The sequence below is a fragment of the Perca fluviatilis genome, chromosome 5 (assembly GCF_010015445.1).
Source record: "Perca fluviatilis chromosome 5, GENO_Pfluv_1.0, whole genome shotgun sequence".
NCBI lineage: Eukaryota > Metazoa > Chordata > Actinopteri > Perciformes > Percidae > Perca > Perca fluviatilis.
This window is the reverse complement of record NC_053116.1, coordinates 41183595-41199496: the sequence shown is the minus strand read 5'-3', so window position 1 is coordinate 41199496 and position 15902 is coordinate 41183595. Positions and strand designations below refer to the sequence as shown.

Below are 15902 nucleotides of genomic sequence, written 5' to 3'. Positions count from 1 at the left end.
ATACACACACATTAAACTGACACATGATAACAAACACACAAATACACAATGTTGAAGCCTGTGGCGTGCAGTCTAAAGGGGACCCATAACCTTGGATGAGAGGGGAATAGAAAGTGTGTGTGTGTGTGTGTGTGTCTGTGTGCATGTGTGTGTGTGTGTGTGTGTGTGTGTGTCTGTGTGCATGTGTGTGTGTGTGTGTGTGTGTGTGTGTGTGTGTGTGTGTGTGTGTGTGTGTGTGTGTGTGTGCATGTGTGTGTGTGTGTGTGTGTGTGTGTGTGTGTGTGTGTGTGTGTGTGTGTGTGTGTGTGTGTGGTAATGAGAAAACGAGTGGGTGGGTGCAGAAAAAAGGAAGTGGCGGTGAAGAAGATAGAAGTTAAAGACAAAACGACAGAAAACAACAGATGAGAGGAAAAGGAAGACGAGACGAGGACTATCGCAGAGAAGAGAAGACCAAAGACGGGAGGAAGACACGAAAACACGAAAAGGTGAGAGAGACGGAGAGATGGTCACATGAACGGGAACTCTGAATGAAGAGAGAGATCTTGTGTGAGCTGTTTTAATTTAGATTTCATTCAGAAATGTTACTTTCATTCCCCAGAATGTGATCAACATTTTAGCAGAGTGGAAGTGATATTATTTGAATTCAGAGACTAAAAAGAAGTATTTATTGAAGTTATAGATGAGAATAACTTGCATGAAATACTTCCTGCGTACTTTTACTGCAACATTTGTGTAGAATAAGTCCAATGGAAGACCAGGGAACAATGTTGTGTTCAGGGAAGTATAAATGGATTACAGGCTGCTCAATCTTGCTGAACAAAGTAATAAGTTTGGGGGTTCAGCGTTAATAAAGAGGAGTTTTTTTCCGTTTGTGGACTGATGAGTGAAAACCAAACGTGGGGGTGTGACGCTGAGTCACTGTGTCTTTCATATTTCCTCCGATAAAACAGTCACATTCATGTTTAAGCAATATTACACAAGAGGGTGTCATTTAACGTCGTTATTGGGCCACACATGGAAAGTGACATTCACACCAAGAGACACATTAACATGCTTTATATGTTATATATATATATATGTATATACACAGTAGTATACCCTCTCAATTTGAGCTTACAGTTTGGTCCACATGATACAGGTTTACAGACTTTTTCACAGTTGGAGAGAAAAAACAACAAGAAACAATTTGCACACCACACACACACACACACACACACACACACACAGACACACACACAGACACACACACAAGAGAGACAAACACACAGACACACACACACACACACACACACACAGACACACACACAGACACACACACAGAGAGACAAACACACAGACACACACACACACAGATACACATAAACACATACTGTATATACACACACACAGAGACATAGACACACACACACACACACACACACACATTCACACACACACACACACACATACACACACAGACACAGACACACACACACACACACACAGACACATTCACACACACACACACACATACACACACAGACACACACACACACACACACACACACACACACACACACACACACACACACACACATACACACACAGACACACACACACACAGACACGCACACACACACACACACACACACAGACACAGACACAGACACACACACACACACACACACAGACACACACACAGAGAGTCAAACACACATACACACACACACACACACACAGATACACATAAACACATATATACACACACACACACACACACACACACACACAAACAGAAATAGACACACACACACACACAAATCTGCCGATTGATGTAACATTGTGATTATACAACGATTCTTACCAACAAAACAAAAGTTATTATTATTATTCTCGTGTTGTCTTCCATTGGACCGTGCTCTCTTCGTCCTCCCGGGCCCAAACTAATCATCCACACTTCTTCTGACCTTATTGTCCTTTTTAAACACTTTTGGTGCTTTTTTTGTTGTCACTACCATGTATAAACACCACAAACACCAACTTATTACTAGTTTTACATTTATTTTTGGAATTACAGTTTTTTTCGATTGCTAAACGACAGTGGGCACAACTGGAGTCACATGTGCAAAACTCTAACTCCAGTCTGCACTACCTACAGTCACCTGAACTAAACAGTTCACATCACCTGCAAAACTCATTCAAAGCAACACAACTCTTCACACACGTCTCAAACAGTATGCACAGGCCTCACTGAGATAACACACACACACACACACACAACACACACACACTGTCACTCAGAACACACTGAGGGTAAAAACACTAGCATCAAACACCAATACACAAATTACAAACTTTCTGATCTTTACAGTTTGAACAATTTGAGTGACTTGACACTACTCAACAGTTTATTTAAGGAAAAAATATATATTGTATAGCATACCAATTTTTACATAAGGTAAACAAAAAGGAATGAAAATCAGCAGTTTTCTTCAATAAAGTATTTTGTCTCTAGTAATTTATGGAATTACTGGGGGAAAAAACTAAAGGTACATAACAGTACCAGAGAATAGTGTGACTAATCCTGCCTCTCTCTAGCATCATGTGGCAAGTTTTCTTCATCACATTGGATGTCTTCATCATCTCTAAATACTAATGAATGTGGTGTTTCTATTGCTTTCACCTCCATTACTTTCTGAAAAACAGTAAGAACACAGTGTAACTATTGTAAAGATATAGTGTTTTTCACTTTTTTTATAACTGTGTATATAACCTCAGACATCTTACCTGGACATATTGGTATCTTTGCTCTTTTACCTGTTTCTCTCAAACAGTACAGTGTAGAATTGTTTCATTCTTATTTGGTGTTTGTACACAAAAAAAGACTTTCTGAGCTTTCTCTGTATAAATACCATATATGTTCACTAACTAGTCTAAAACAAGACACCTGCTTAGGCTTTCAGCTAAAATTGCAATCAGCAGTGTTTGATAGGCACCAGACTGGAATCTATTCTGTTTTGAATGTGTGGTTTACAGTGTTGACAGCAGTGTGTTAGCATTTGAACAAAGTGCTGTAAATCTACAGTGTTGTGCACGTTGTGGTTAAAGTCATGGGATAAGTGTGTAGAGATTTGAAAACTGTGTTCAAGCTATGAAAAACGAACTAGAGTTTGGTCCACATGAACTGCTGCTGTGCAGACTGTAGTTAGAGTTTTGCACATGTGACTCCAGTTGTGCCCACTGTCGTTTAGCAATCGAAAAAAACTGTAATGGTCAATAAACCTCATTTATAGGAAATTATATCTAATTCTTGAGTTAAAAAAGCAGAAATTATGAATTATTCAGACTAATATTAAAGGAAGGATAATGACAGACTGATATATGTCAACGCTCAGTCAGGATACTGTTTAGAAAAGTTTCAATTTCTTTTCCAAATGCTTAAAAATGTAACAAAACATCCCAAATTCAATGAGAGTAGCGATCCGATCTGTTGTTGTCCTTGTGAAGCCCGTTGCACGGAATCACCCGTCTGTGTTATTTTTGGTTAATTAAAGTCAGGAAGTTATGAAGAAACGCTTATTTCTGATATAGACATTTAGAAAATGGGTCAAATGAACCAAAGAACACACAAGGGTTAATGGACAGGACAGCAGAAGACAGGAAATGGAGGAGAGAGAGAGAGAGAGGGGGGGGGGGACACGCAGAAAAGAGCCGCTGGTCGGACTCGAACCCTGGGCCGCTGTGGTAAGGACTGGGCCTAGTACGTGAGGTGCACGCTCTACCAGGTGAGCAACCAGGGCGCACCCTAACAGAACTCTTGTTCCGTTGGTTTGTGGGTCCAGTCCATCACAGTCTCACTGCCAGCACGCCAAAACCCAACGCCCGCTCAGGTGACACGCTTGGTCTGGGTCGGGACTCTCGGCGCCACTTTCAGACGCTCTGGGTCGGGACTCTCGGCGTCACTTTCAGACACTCTGGGTCAGGACTCTCGGCGCCACTTTCAGACGCTCTGGGTCGGGACTCTCGGCGCCACTTTCAGACGCTGTGGGTCGGGACTCTCGGCGCCACTTTCAGACGCTCTGGGTCAGGACTCTCGGCGCCACTTTCAGACGCTGTGGGTCGGGACTCTCGGCGCCACTTTCAGACGCTCTGGGTCAAGACTCTCGGCGCCACTTTCAGACGCTGTGGGTCGGGACTCTCGGCGCCACTTTCAGACGCTCTGGGTCAGGACCGATTTGTCATTTTTCAATGTGCAGGGTAAAACCACTTAGTTATGTTTAGGGAGAGATGGTGGGGGGGTTAAGGGTTAGGATCCGGTGTGTTCCCGTGTGATCCCGTGTGATCCCGTGTGATCCCGTGAGATCACGTGTGATCTTGTGTGTTGTACGATTCAACCTGAATGATTCATAGCCAGCATTTGTTTGCTGTGTTTATAATCAACGCCTGGAGCATCTCTCCTCTCTTTCATTATCCATCCATCTTTTCATTCGCTCACTGACTCATTCTCTCTCTCCCCACTCTCTCTCTCCCTCTCTCTCTCTCTGTCTCTCTGCCTCTCTCTCTCTCTGTCTCTCTCTCTGTCTCTCTCTCTCTCTCTCGCTCTCTCTCTCTCTCTGTCTCTCTCTCCCCTGTCTCTCTCTCTCTCTGTCGGTCTCTCTCTCTCTTCTCTCTCTCCCTCTCTCCCTCTCTTCTCCCTCTCTTCTCTCTGTCTTTCGTCTTTTTCTCTCTCTCTCCCTCTCTCTCTCCCCTCTATCTCCTGTCTCTTCCCTCTCTCTCTCTCTCCTCTCTCTCTCTCTCTCTTTTTTCTCTCTCTCTCTCTCTCTCTCTCTCTCTCTCTCTCTCTCTCTCTCCCTCTCTCTCCTCCCTCCCTCTCCCTCCCCTCCCTCTCTCTCTCTCTCTCTCTCTCTCCCTCTCTGAACTCCTTGACTCTGAGGGTAATAACGGCCAGGTAAAAACAGGACATGTCCATTCCTGCTGCTGCTTCTTCTCTTCATATTTTAACTTTCTCTCCGTCACTATCACTTTCTCTCTCACTCCACTTCTCTCTCTGTTCACTTCTTTTTTCTTCTGGCTGCTTGTTTCTCAGTCAGTCTTCCATTTAAAGAGGGCGAGAAAGAGACACAGAAAAAAGTAAATTGTAAATTGTAAATTGTCGGGGTAAAGTGTGAGTTCAGAGAGTCCAAACTGTTTGTGTTGTAGGTGAGAGAGAGGCGGAGCTGCAGAGTCAGAGGAGGATTCACAACGCCATGGCTGTCAAACAACCGGTAAGCCTGGTCAACACACTGGGTGTGTGTGTGTGTGTGTTTGTGTGTGTGCCTGATCAAGACACTCATTATGAAGCTATTGATTTATTCACAGACATTTTATTCTTTTACTCTCTTAAAAACCTGCTGTTGCTGCTCCGTTTTGTCTCATTGGATCAGAACATTTTAAAAAGATAAATATGCTTCAGTGCAAAAGCTTCATTGTTAATAAAAGTATTTTGTTAATGTTTTCAGGAAATGTCTGCACCCTCAGACAGACTTTAAGGGCCCTATCTTGCACCCAGCACAGTGCAAGGCCCAACGCAAGTGTCTAAGACCGACAGCGTTTAAATAGCAAATGCACCTGCTCCCATCTGTGGCTCATGGGCGTGCTGGTCTTACAGGGAGGTGTGTTCAGGTGCATTCTGGGCGTGCTGGGGGTTTACAGGGAGGTGTGTTCAGGTGCATTCTGGGCGTGCTGGTCTTACAGGGAGGTGTGTTCAGGTGCATTCTGGGCGTGCTGGTCTTACAGGGAGGTGTGTTCAGGTGCATTCTGGGCGTGCTGGTCTTACAGGGAGGTGTGTTCAGGTGCATTCTGGGTGTGCTAGTCTTACAGGGAGGTGTGTTCAGGTGCATTCTGGGCGTGCTGGCCTTACAGGGAGGTGTGTTCAGGTGCATTCTGGGCGTGCTGGTCTTACAGGGAAGGTGTGTTCAGGTGCATTCTGGGCGTGCTGGTCTTACAGGGAGGTGTGTTCAGGTGCATTCTGGGCGTGCTGGTCTTACAGGGAGGTGTGTTCAGGTGCATCTGGGCGTGCTGGTCTTACAGGGAGGTGTGTTCAGGTGCATCTGGGCGTGCTGGTGTTACAGGGAGGTGTGTTCAGGTGCATCTGGGCGTGCTGGTCTTACACTGCGGTGTGTTCAGGTGCATTTTGGACGTGCTGGTCTTACAGGGAGGTGTGTTCAGGTGCATCTGGGCATGCTGGTCTTACAGGAAGGTGTGTTCAGGTGCATTCTGGGCGTGCTGGTCTTACAGGGAGGTGTGTTCAGGTGCATTCTGGGAGTATTGCTATCTTGAGGCAGCGGGAAGTGATCTCACCATTGACCAACAAAAACCTGGTCTAAAGTCAATAACGCAGCATTTCATTGTTATTTTAACAGAGCATTAGTAAAATGCTCCTATAGGCTCGTGCACAGCGCGCGCACACTATGCTTGTAACACACACAGAGACACACAGCAGCACACACACACACACACAGCAGCACACACACACACACACACAGCAGCACACACATGCAGAAGATTACTAATAAAAATATTAGGGTGTAAATCCTCCATCATAACAGCAATGCTCCAAGGTCCAAACGCGCCTGGCTTTTAAAGGGAATGGGAGATGATCTCTGATTGGTTGATGAATGGGAGATGATCTCTGATTGGTTGATTGCATGTTACGCCCAAAACACACCTCTGATTAATGAAGACACTAAGTACAACCCTTTAGGACCAGGCGCCCTAAACACACCTGCACCAGGCGCTCAACACCGTGACCTTAGATCGTTAAAACAGGGCCCCTAGGCTCCTATCCTCTTCCTGATGTGAAATGCATGCTGGGATACTTTTCTAACACATGTTCTTCCATCAGGCAGTGTTGTTGGGGAATTGGGCAACATTTGGTCTGTTCTTGTCTGAATGTGAACTGAAGGCTGATGACACGAAACAAGAACAGACAAGACGTCAGACAGAGAACACACTCATTTCACTAACTGTCATATTCACACCAGCTTCTATTAAAATCATTAAATACCAACTGGGTGTGTCTGTGTGTGTGTGTGTGTCTGTGTGTGTGTGTGTGTGTGTGTGTGTGTGTGTGTGTGTGTGTGTGTGTGTGTGTGTGTGTGTGTGTGTGTGTGTGTGTGTATGTGTGTGTGTCATGTGTGCTTGCATGCAAGCTTTTTTAAAATCATTAAATAACAACTATGTGTGTGTGTTTTTTTTTGTGTGTGTGTGTGTGTGTGTGTGTGTGTGTGTGTGTGTGTGTGTGTGTGTGTGCATGTGTGCATGTGTGTATGTGTCTGTCTGTGTGTGTGTGTGCGTGCGTGTGTGTGTGTATGTCTGTGTGTGCGTTTCGTGTGTGTGTGTGTGTGTGTGTGTGTGTGCATGTGTGTATGTGTCTGTCTGTGTGTGTGTGTGTGTGCGTATGTGTGCATGTGTCTCTGTGTTTATGTATATATAATGTGTGTCTGTGTGTGTGTGTCTGTGTGTATGTGTGTGTGTGTGTGTGTATCTCTGTGTGTGTGTGTGTCTGTGTCTGTATGTGTCTGTGTGTGTGTGTGTGTGTGTGTGTGTGTGTGTCTGTGTGTGTTTGTGTGTGTATCTGTATGTGTGTGTGTGTGTGTGTGTGTGTGTGTGTCTGTCTGTGTGTCTGTGTGTCTGTGTGTGTGTCTGTGTGTGTGTGTGTGTGTGTGTGCTCCGTCTGTGTGTCTGTGTGTGTGTCTGTGTGTCTGTGTGTGTGTGTGTGTGTGTGTGTCTGTGTGTCTGTGTGTGTGTGTGTGTGTGTGTGTGTGTGTGTGTGTGTGTCTCTGTCTGTGTGTGTGTGTGTGTGTGTGTGTGTGTGTGTGTGTGTGTGTGTGTGTGTGTGTGTGTGTGTGTTGACTTCCTGCTGTGAGGAAACTCTTCTGATGGAGTCACACTGAAACGTTTCACATCCGAACCGATGTGGAAAGCGAGACTTGTTGTTGTTCTCAGTTTCAATGTTTGTCTGACTGGAAATTTGCTTTGTCAACGCGTCACTAATTTACTCGTCATGTCAAGCTTCTTTAATTTAGGCAACAACAACCCGATTCGCCTGCAGCGACCCACGAGTTAACATTTCATTCAGTACGGAAGCTCTTTAGGGACAAAACCATCGAGCAAGAGCAGAACAGACAGAAGTTTGAGTTGAAACAAGACGAGAGAGAGAGAGAGAGAGAGAACACAACAGTGAGTAGACTCTATCACTGTGTTTAGAGACAGAGAGTCAGGAAAAGCTAATGCTATTCGCTCCGACAGTTCCCACCTCTTATTCCCTGACTTTCAGTCCTTGGCGTCTGGCTCCCGTCTAAGATGTCTATCTGTAAGGAGTAACAGGTATGAGTTCTCCTCTATACCTGCAGCCATGTCCTTCTTGGATAACAGTCAGGGGAGGAGTCTTCTTTGATCTTTTGGCTCATTTCATCCTCTTTCTTTTCTTTATTCCTTGGTTGGTTATATCTTCTAGTCTGATGACTATGTGTTGAGGATGTCAGAAACGTTGATAAAAGGTGCGTGTTTGTGTGTGTGTGTGTGTGTGTTTGTGTGTGTGTGTGTGTGTGTGTGTGTGTGTGTGTGTGTGTGTGTGTGTGTGTGTGTGTGTGTGTGTGTGTGTGTGTGTGTGTCTCTGTGTGTGTATTTGTGTGTGTGTGTGTGTGTGTGTGTGTGCATGTCTCTGTGTGTGTGTATGTGTGTGCGTGTCTCTGTGTGTCTCTGTGTGTGTATGTGTGTGTGTGTGTATGTGTGTGCGTGTCTCTGTGTGTCTCTGTGTGTGTGTGTGTGTGTGTGTGTGTGTGTGTGTGCATGTGCGTGGTGTCTTCCCGTCAATCTGCAACTTTTTGTTTTTCTGAGTCAAAATTTTAAATGAAAAACCTTTATCAACTTTTTGGTCGTCTTTTGTGGCTTTCCCCGATGGTTTTGTCACTTTTTTTCAACATTTGTCGAATTTTTCTGAGCCTTTTGATGTTTTTGTGGGTTTTTTACCCAAATTCTTAAAGATTTTATTTTTATTTTTTTACATTTGTGTCACTTTTTTCAATGTTCTTTTATCTTTTTTTTCTTCAAATGCTATAAAATTGACTAAAGCACCCAAATTTAATGAAAGTAGTGATCTGATTATTTATTTAACGTGTTAAAAATGTTGTAGGGAACCATCCATGTCATTTTCTTTTTGACAATTTGTTTGAAAGAAAACCCAAATTTCTGATATAGAAACTTTCTGAAAATGGGTCAAATTTGACCCGTGGACATCAGGAGGGTTACAACCATTATAAATAAATGTTTTGAATAAGTTATCCACACATACATTTATTCATAAAATTCCTCAACGAAGCATGAAAGGTTGGAACATAACTAGTCACAGACGCTCGCCTTGCACTTGTCCATCTTGGCAGTTTAAGAAAGATTATGAATGTGTGATTGTTGACATGCAGCGCTGCACACAGCTCCAGCCTGAGGACTAATGAACCGGCGGTGAAGTGTGAGAAACACCTGTACTAAATGTATTCGTGTACAAACAGGTTTCATCAGTGATTATGCTTGGTACTAACATGTTAAACTACAGGATGTGGATCACACAAACACAGGCCTGGAGTTTCATTCATAAAAACAATCTATTGTAATTTAAATCATACAATCTGTCTCTTCTCTCTCCTACAGCATGGTGTTGTGATGAACAGCTGAGACTCACAAACACACACACAGACACACACACACAGACTCACAAACACACACACAGACACAGACAGACTCACAAACACACACACACACACCGAACACACACACACACACACACACACACTGCGAGTATGTCAGCAGTTGGCCCGACCTCCCCTCTTCCTGAGGAGCCGATCACGCCTCCACCCATGACTACACCTTCTCGCAAAGTCTCGGTCCGCCTGCAGGAGAGGTGAGAAATACACACACACACACACACACACACACACAGTCAGTAAGATATTAAGATAATGTCTCACTGAGCTCCTGGTGGTTAGATGGCTAAAGGTTGAGGATGGAGCCTGGCTGTCATCAAGATTTCTTGTACAGTAAACCAGTGACAAGTCTGTAAGTTCAGCTAAAGCTGCATTTTGATATTATGCAACTTGTGTTATATCATTAGTTTAATGTTGATGCATCAGAAAGCTCTAGTGTTATGTTTGCAAGTCCCTTAGCTTGCTAATACACATCTACCATTAGCTTAGCTAACTTGTCCTCTCTGGTAGACAATCGGCTAAAACAATCATTTGACGTGCTTAAATCTCATGATTTTAGCTACCTACCGGCACTTTGTGGAGTTGTTTGCCCCGTCGGTGGGGGCGGGACTTAAATTCGCTGTGTCTCTATGGTTGGCTGGAGGTGGGTCAGAGTAGGATGTGATTGGCCAGTGTTCAGATGAAAGACAAACCAATGGGCCAATCAAAATCAAAACAAAAAAGCTTTCGACCGGCGTGCAGCCCATGCTGCTAGGAAATCTGCCGGTACTCCAGATAGCCAATCCATGTCCAAACTGTCCTCACCCGTTCCATCCCATAACAGCATGCACCGTGTCGCTACAGTTTCCGTGTTGAACGACATGTTTACTCGGGTCAAATTTGACACATTTTCTATATCAGAAATTTGGGTTTCTTTCAACCAAAGTTTCAAAGAAAAGTAACGTAGATGGTTCTCTGTGACGCTATTCACAAGTTAAATAAATGATCAGTTCCCTACTTTCATTGAATTTGAGTGTTTTTTTTAATTTTATAGCATTTAGCAGCCCAGTCTCACGGTAGTTCGTGAAATGGTCAATCCATTGATTCATGTTCACGGGGACGTTTTTGTCGTTTGTTTCATGGTGGCCAGCTCAAAAATGTAAACTAATGTATTTCAATGGGAAGCATATGTCGTGATCACAGCATGTTTACGGTAGAGAGTAGTATGAAATGCCGCGTAAGGAGGTCGGTTGGGGGTGAAACAATTCAGGACTTTCACCCCGGAGGTCTGGGATCGATTCCCGCGTGTGGCGTTTGCCAGTGTTGTGCCTGAACGCGTTCATTGAACGATAGTTCGTGATCTCATTCACATTTTGGGCAAACATGAACTGAACGTACCGTATTACCGCCTGATGAACGTTACCGTGAACTGAACGTACCGTATTACCGCCTGATGAACGTTACCGTGAACTGAACGTACCGTATTACCGCCTGATGAACGTTACCGTGAACTGAATGTACCGTATTACCGCCTGATGAACGTTAACGTGAACTCCTTCATTCTGGTGTCTGTGAACGCTACGCTCTCTCAGTTTAACTGCGTCCAATAGGGCGCCAGATTTCTTCCTTCCAGGCCAAGACCAGGGCTAAAACACACCCCGTAAACAGGCCTTCATATGTAGCAGAAAAAACACACAATCTGGCAACACCAGATTGTGTCTCACCGCCGCATGGGTCATCCAATCAGAGAGCAGCGTGGAGGCTTCGTATGATCATTTAAAGGAGTTTTATGACGAGGTCGCTGAGGATGGAAAAAATCTGACATTTCTGGGCAAAACTTTGCCCGCCGGCTTTCAAAAAGAAAATCTGCACTTCAGTCCCATCCACAGCAAACCACACACACACACACACACACACACACACGAACACACACAGACACACACACATCCACAGCAGACCTGAAATGGCTCGTTGAACTGACTGAATATGAAGATGAAATCTGACTCATAGTTTCAGTGTTAAAACTGATAAAATAACAGCTGTCTGTGGTTCTATATTTGGGCTGTGGCAATCATTTTAAAAAATAATAGCTTGCAGCAACATACGGAAAAAAGAACTATGAACTAAGTTCAAAATGTTGAACTATGAACTATGAACTGAACTAGTTCATTTTAAAAGTTGTGAACTGAACTTTGAACTGGCGTTTGCTTTCCCCGTTAATCTTTTCCTAAACCCAACCTCTGTATAGATGGTTCCCATTTTTTCGTGCCGGCCACCACGGCAAAAAAAAAATGAAAAACGTCCCTGTGAACACGAATCAATAGATAAAAAATAACGTGACCATTTCACGAACTGCCGTGAGCCCGTTTTGCATTTAGGGAGAAATAAACTGATAAAAGGACGTTGAAAAAAGTGACAAAAATGTCGAAAAAAAATTTAAAAACGTAAAAAAGCGCTGAAAAAATCGGCAAAGACGCGAGCGCCCATATAAAGAGGCTCAGTCCTTGATGCAGAAGTTGTGGGTTCAATTCCAACCTGCAGCACTTTCCTGCATGTCATGCCCCCCTCCCCCTTTAATTTCTAAGCTGTCCTTTCACTAAAGGCCTAAAGCCATAAACAAAATCTTAAAAAAGATGACCAAAACGTTGAAAAAACTGTTTTAATTATAAATTTTGACCCCAAAAAAATTGATGTTCGACGGGAAGATGAAACAAGGGTTAAACGGTGTGCAACAGGCTTTGAGTTGTGTTTTCTCTGGTTTGGTGGGTGTGTCTCTCGTTTATTGGCCGTGCCCCAGGTGATACCCAATCAGCAGAGACGTCTCTGTAAACTCGTGGTAATAAAAACACAGAACAGGGAGTTCAACGACCGCCCGTTTCAGTTTAAATAAATGTGTTGCTGTGTTATTTCGGGGCTGAATGTGGCCCTGAATATCTTCATCATCATTCTGTTTCTTTGATTGTCTCTTTCCGTAGGCGTGGCTCCAACCTCTCGCTGCTATTGGATGTGAGCAGCCTGGGGGCGGAGCCTGTGTGTTCTGTCTCCACCCCGAAGGAGGTCTGGCTCCAGCTGCTTCACACGTCGTCCCGCCCACTTAATCACGCTGCGCTGCAGGACGCCGCCACGGACACGCACACGCTCAACGCAGAGTACCAGGTAATGTTTCCCTCTGAACGCAGAGTACCAGGTAATGTTTCTCACTGAACGCAGAGTACCAGGTAACGTTTCTCACTGAACGCAGAGTACCAGGTATCGTTTCTCACTGAATGCAGAGTACCAGGTAATGTTTCTCACTGAACACAGAGTACCAGGTTCGTTTACTAACGATACATATCGTTTCTCACTGAACGCAGAGTACCAGGTATCGTTTCTCACTGAATGCAGAGTACCAGGTATCGTTTCTCACTGAACGCAGAGTACCAGGTAATGTTTCTCACTGAATGCAGAGTACCAGGTATCGTTTCTCACTGAACGCAGAGTACCAGGTAATGTTTCTCACTGAATGCAGAGTACCAGGTATTGTTTCTCACTGAACGCAGAGTACCAGGTAATGTTTCTCACTGAATGCAGAGTACAGGGTAACGTTCCTCACTGAACGCAGAGTACCAGCTAACTTTCCAACACAACACTAGAGGTTGAAAGAATACAAAAATATTTTAGTTAAAGTAGTCTTACTTTAAAGAACTTTTTCTTAACTACAAGTAAAATTACCGGTATAAAAATCTACTCAGAATAGAAGTTACGTATTTCCTTTTTAGCAGTAGTTATACTGGAGATATACATTTTATATTTATACTTTTTTATTAAATCAGTCTTTTGTAATTTGAAACGCCACAAAGCTGCTTTCAATTTTAGTTTGTTGATAGATACAAAACAACGTTAGAGAGCTTTTTTATTTACTTCATTTAAAATGTAAAATGTAAAATATAGCAAAGTACAATACTTCAAACAAAACATACTGAAGTAAAAGTAAAATTACAGATGAAAAAACTACTTTAAAAAGTAAAAATACACTCAAAAAACTACTCAGTTACACTAAAGTGAATAATAGTAATTAGTTACTTTCCATCTCTGCACAACACGTCTGTTTCCCTGTGTGAGATAAGGGGACAGACAGAGAGACAGACTGTCACCTGTCTCTGACTGTCTTTCTCTCTCTGTCTGTCTGTCTGTCTGTCTGTCTGTCAGTGTGTCTGTCAGTGTGTCTGTCTCTGTCTACCTGTCTGTCTGTGTGTGTGCGTTTGTTTTAACGTGCGGACCATCTCTGTCTCCTCTGCAGAAGATACCTCCGAACTTCGTGAGCGCCGCCGAGCTCGATGTTCCTGGACACGTGATCAAAGACAGATACAAGAGCATCCTGCCCAGTCAGTAATCTCCTCCTCTCGCAGCAGAAACTAGGGCTGCACAATATGTCCTTATCTCAGCATCTCAGCCATATCAACTTACGAAACACTGCAACGTATCGTGATAGACACTCAGAGATAATTTGTGTCAGTTGAAAGAAAATATCAGCAGATAGCTGCACTTTGAAATTTAACTTATTCTTTTTAAGTTCAGCCTTTTATATTCAATTCAATGTTCAATTTGTTCAGTAAAAGATAGGAGGAAATGATTTCTGTCTGTCTTTCTCTCTGTCTGTCTGTCTGTCTGTCTGTCTGTCTGTCTGTCCGTCTAGTAATAAAAGCCCTTCTTATTACAGTTTTTTCCGATTGCTAAACGACAGTGGGCACAACTGGAGTCACATGTGCAAAACTCTAACTACAGTCTGCACTACCTACAGTCACCTGAGCTAAACAGTTCACATCACCTGCAAAACTCATTCAAAGCAACACAACTATTACAGTTTTTTTCGATTGCTAAACGACAGTGGGCACAACTGGAGTCACATGTGCAAAACTCTAACTACAGTCTGCACAGCAGCAGTTCATGTGGACCAAACTCTAGTTCGTTTTTCATAGCTTGAACACAGTTTTCAAAACTCTACACACTTATCCCATGACTTTAACCACAACGTGCACAACACTGTAGATTTACAGCACTTTGTTCAAATGCTAACACACTGCTGTCAACACTGTTAACCACACATTCAAAACAGAATAGATTTCAGTCTGGTGTCTATCAAACACTGCTGATTGGAATTGTAGCTGAAAGCCTAAGCAGGTGTCTAGTTTTAGACTAGTTAGTGAACATATACGGTATTTATATAGAGAAAGCTCAGAAAGACTTTTTTTGTATACAAACACCAAATAAGAATGAAACAATTATACACTGTACCGTTTGAGAGAAACAGGTAAAAGAGCAAAGATACCAACATGTCCAGGGAAGATGTCTGAGGTTATGTACACAGCTATAAAAAAAAAGTGAAAAACACAATATCTTTACAATAGTAAAACTGAGTTCTTACTGTTTTTCAGAAAGCAATGGAGGTGAAAGCAATAGAAACACCACATTCATTAGTATTTAGAGATGATGAAGACATCCAATGTGATGAAGAAAACTTGCCACATGATGCTGGAGAGAGGCAGGATTAGTCACACTATTCTTTGGTACTGTTACGTACCTTTAGTTTATTTTCCCCAGTAATTCCATAAATTACTAGAGACAAAATACTTTATTGAAGAAAGCTGCTAATTTTCATTCCTTCTTGTTTACCTTATGTAAAAATTGGTATGCTATACAATCTATATTTTTTCCTTAAATAAACTGTTGAGTAGTGTCAAGTCACTCAAATTGTTCAAACTGTAAAGATGAAAAAGTTAGTAATTTCTGTATTGGTGTTTGATGCTAGTGTTTTTACCCTCAGTGTGTTCTGAGTGACAGTGTGTGTGTTATCTCAGTGAGGCCTGTGCACAGTGTTTGGCTGCACTGAGCCTGTTTTGCAGGTGATGTGAACTGTTTAGCTCAGGTGACTGTAGGTAGTGCAGACTGGAGTTAGAGTTTTGCACATGTGACTCCAGTTGTGCCCACTGTCGTTTAGCAATCGGAAAAAACTGTAACACACAGTGCAGCCAAACACTATGAACAGGCCTCACTGAGATAACACACACACACACACACACACACACACCGTCACTCAGAACACACTGAGAGTAAAAACACTAGCATCAAACACCAATACACTACATCTTTACAGTTTGAACAATTTGAGTGACTTGACACTACTCAACAGTTTAAGGAAAAAATATAGATTGTATAACATACCAA

General features: G+C 43.0%; 1 protein-coding gene across 1 annotated transcript in view; it reads left to right on the top strand.

Annotated features, from left to right (window-relative positions):
- The first annotated feature begins 362 nt into the window (after positions 1–362).
- Positions 363–15902, top strand: part of LOC120559074 (tyrosine-protein phosphatase non-receptor type 7-like) — a 33280-nt gene continuing 17740 nt past the window's right edge. The window contains exons 1-5 of the mRNA XM_039800495.1: positions 363–485; positions 5179–5243; positions 9667–9916; positions 12674–12854; positions 13978–14062. Of these exons, the coding sequence (XP_039656429.1) occupies positions 9816–9916; positions 12674–12854; positions 13978–14062 (367 nt within the window). The 5' untranslated portion in view covers positions 363–485; positions 5179–5243; positions 9667–9815. The remainder of the gene's footprint in view (positions 486–5178; positions 5244–9666; positions 9917–12673; positions 12855–13977; positions 14063–15902) is intronic.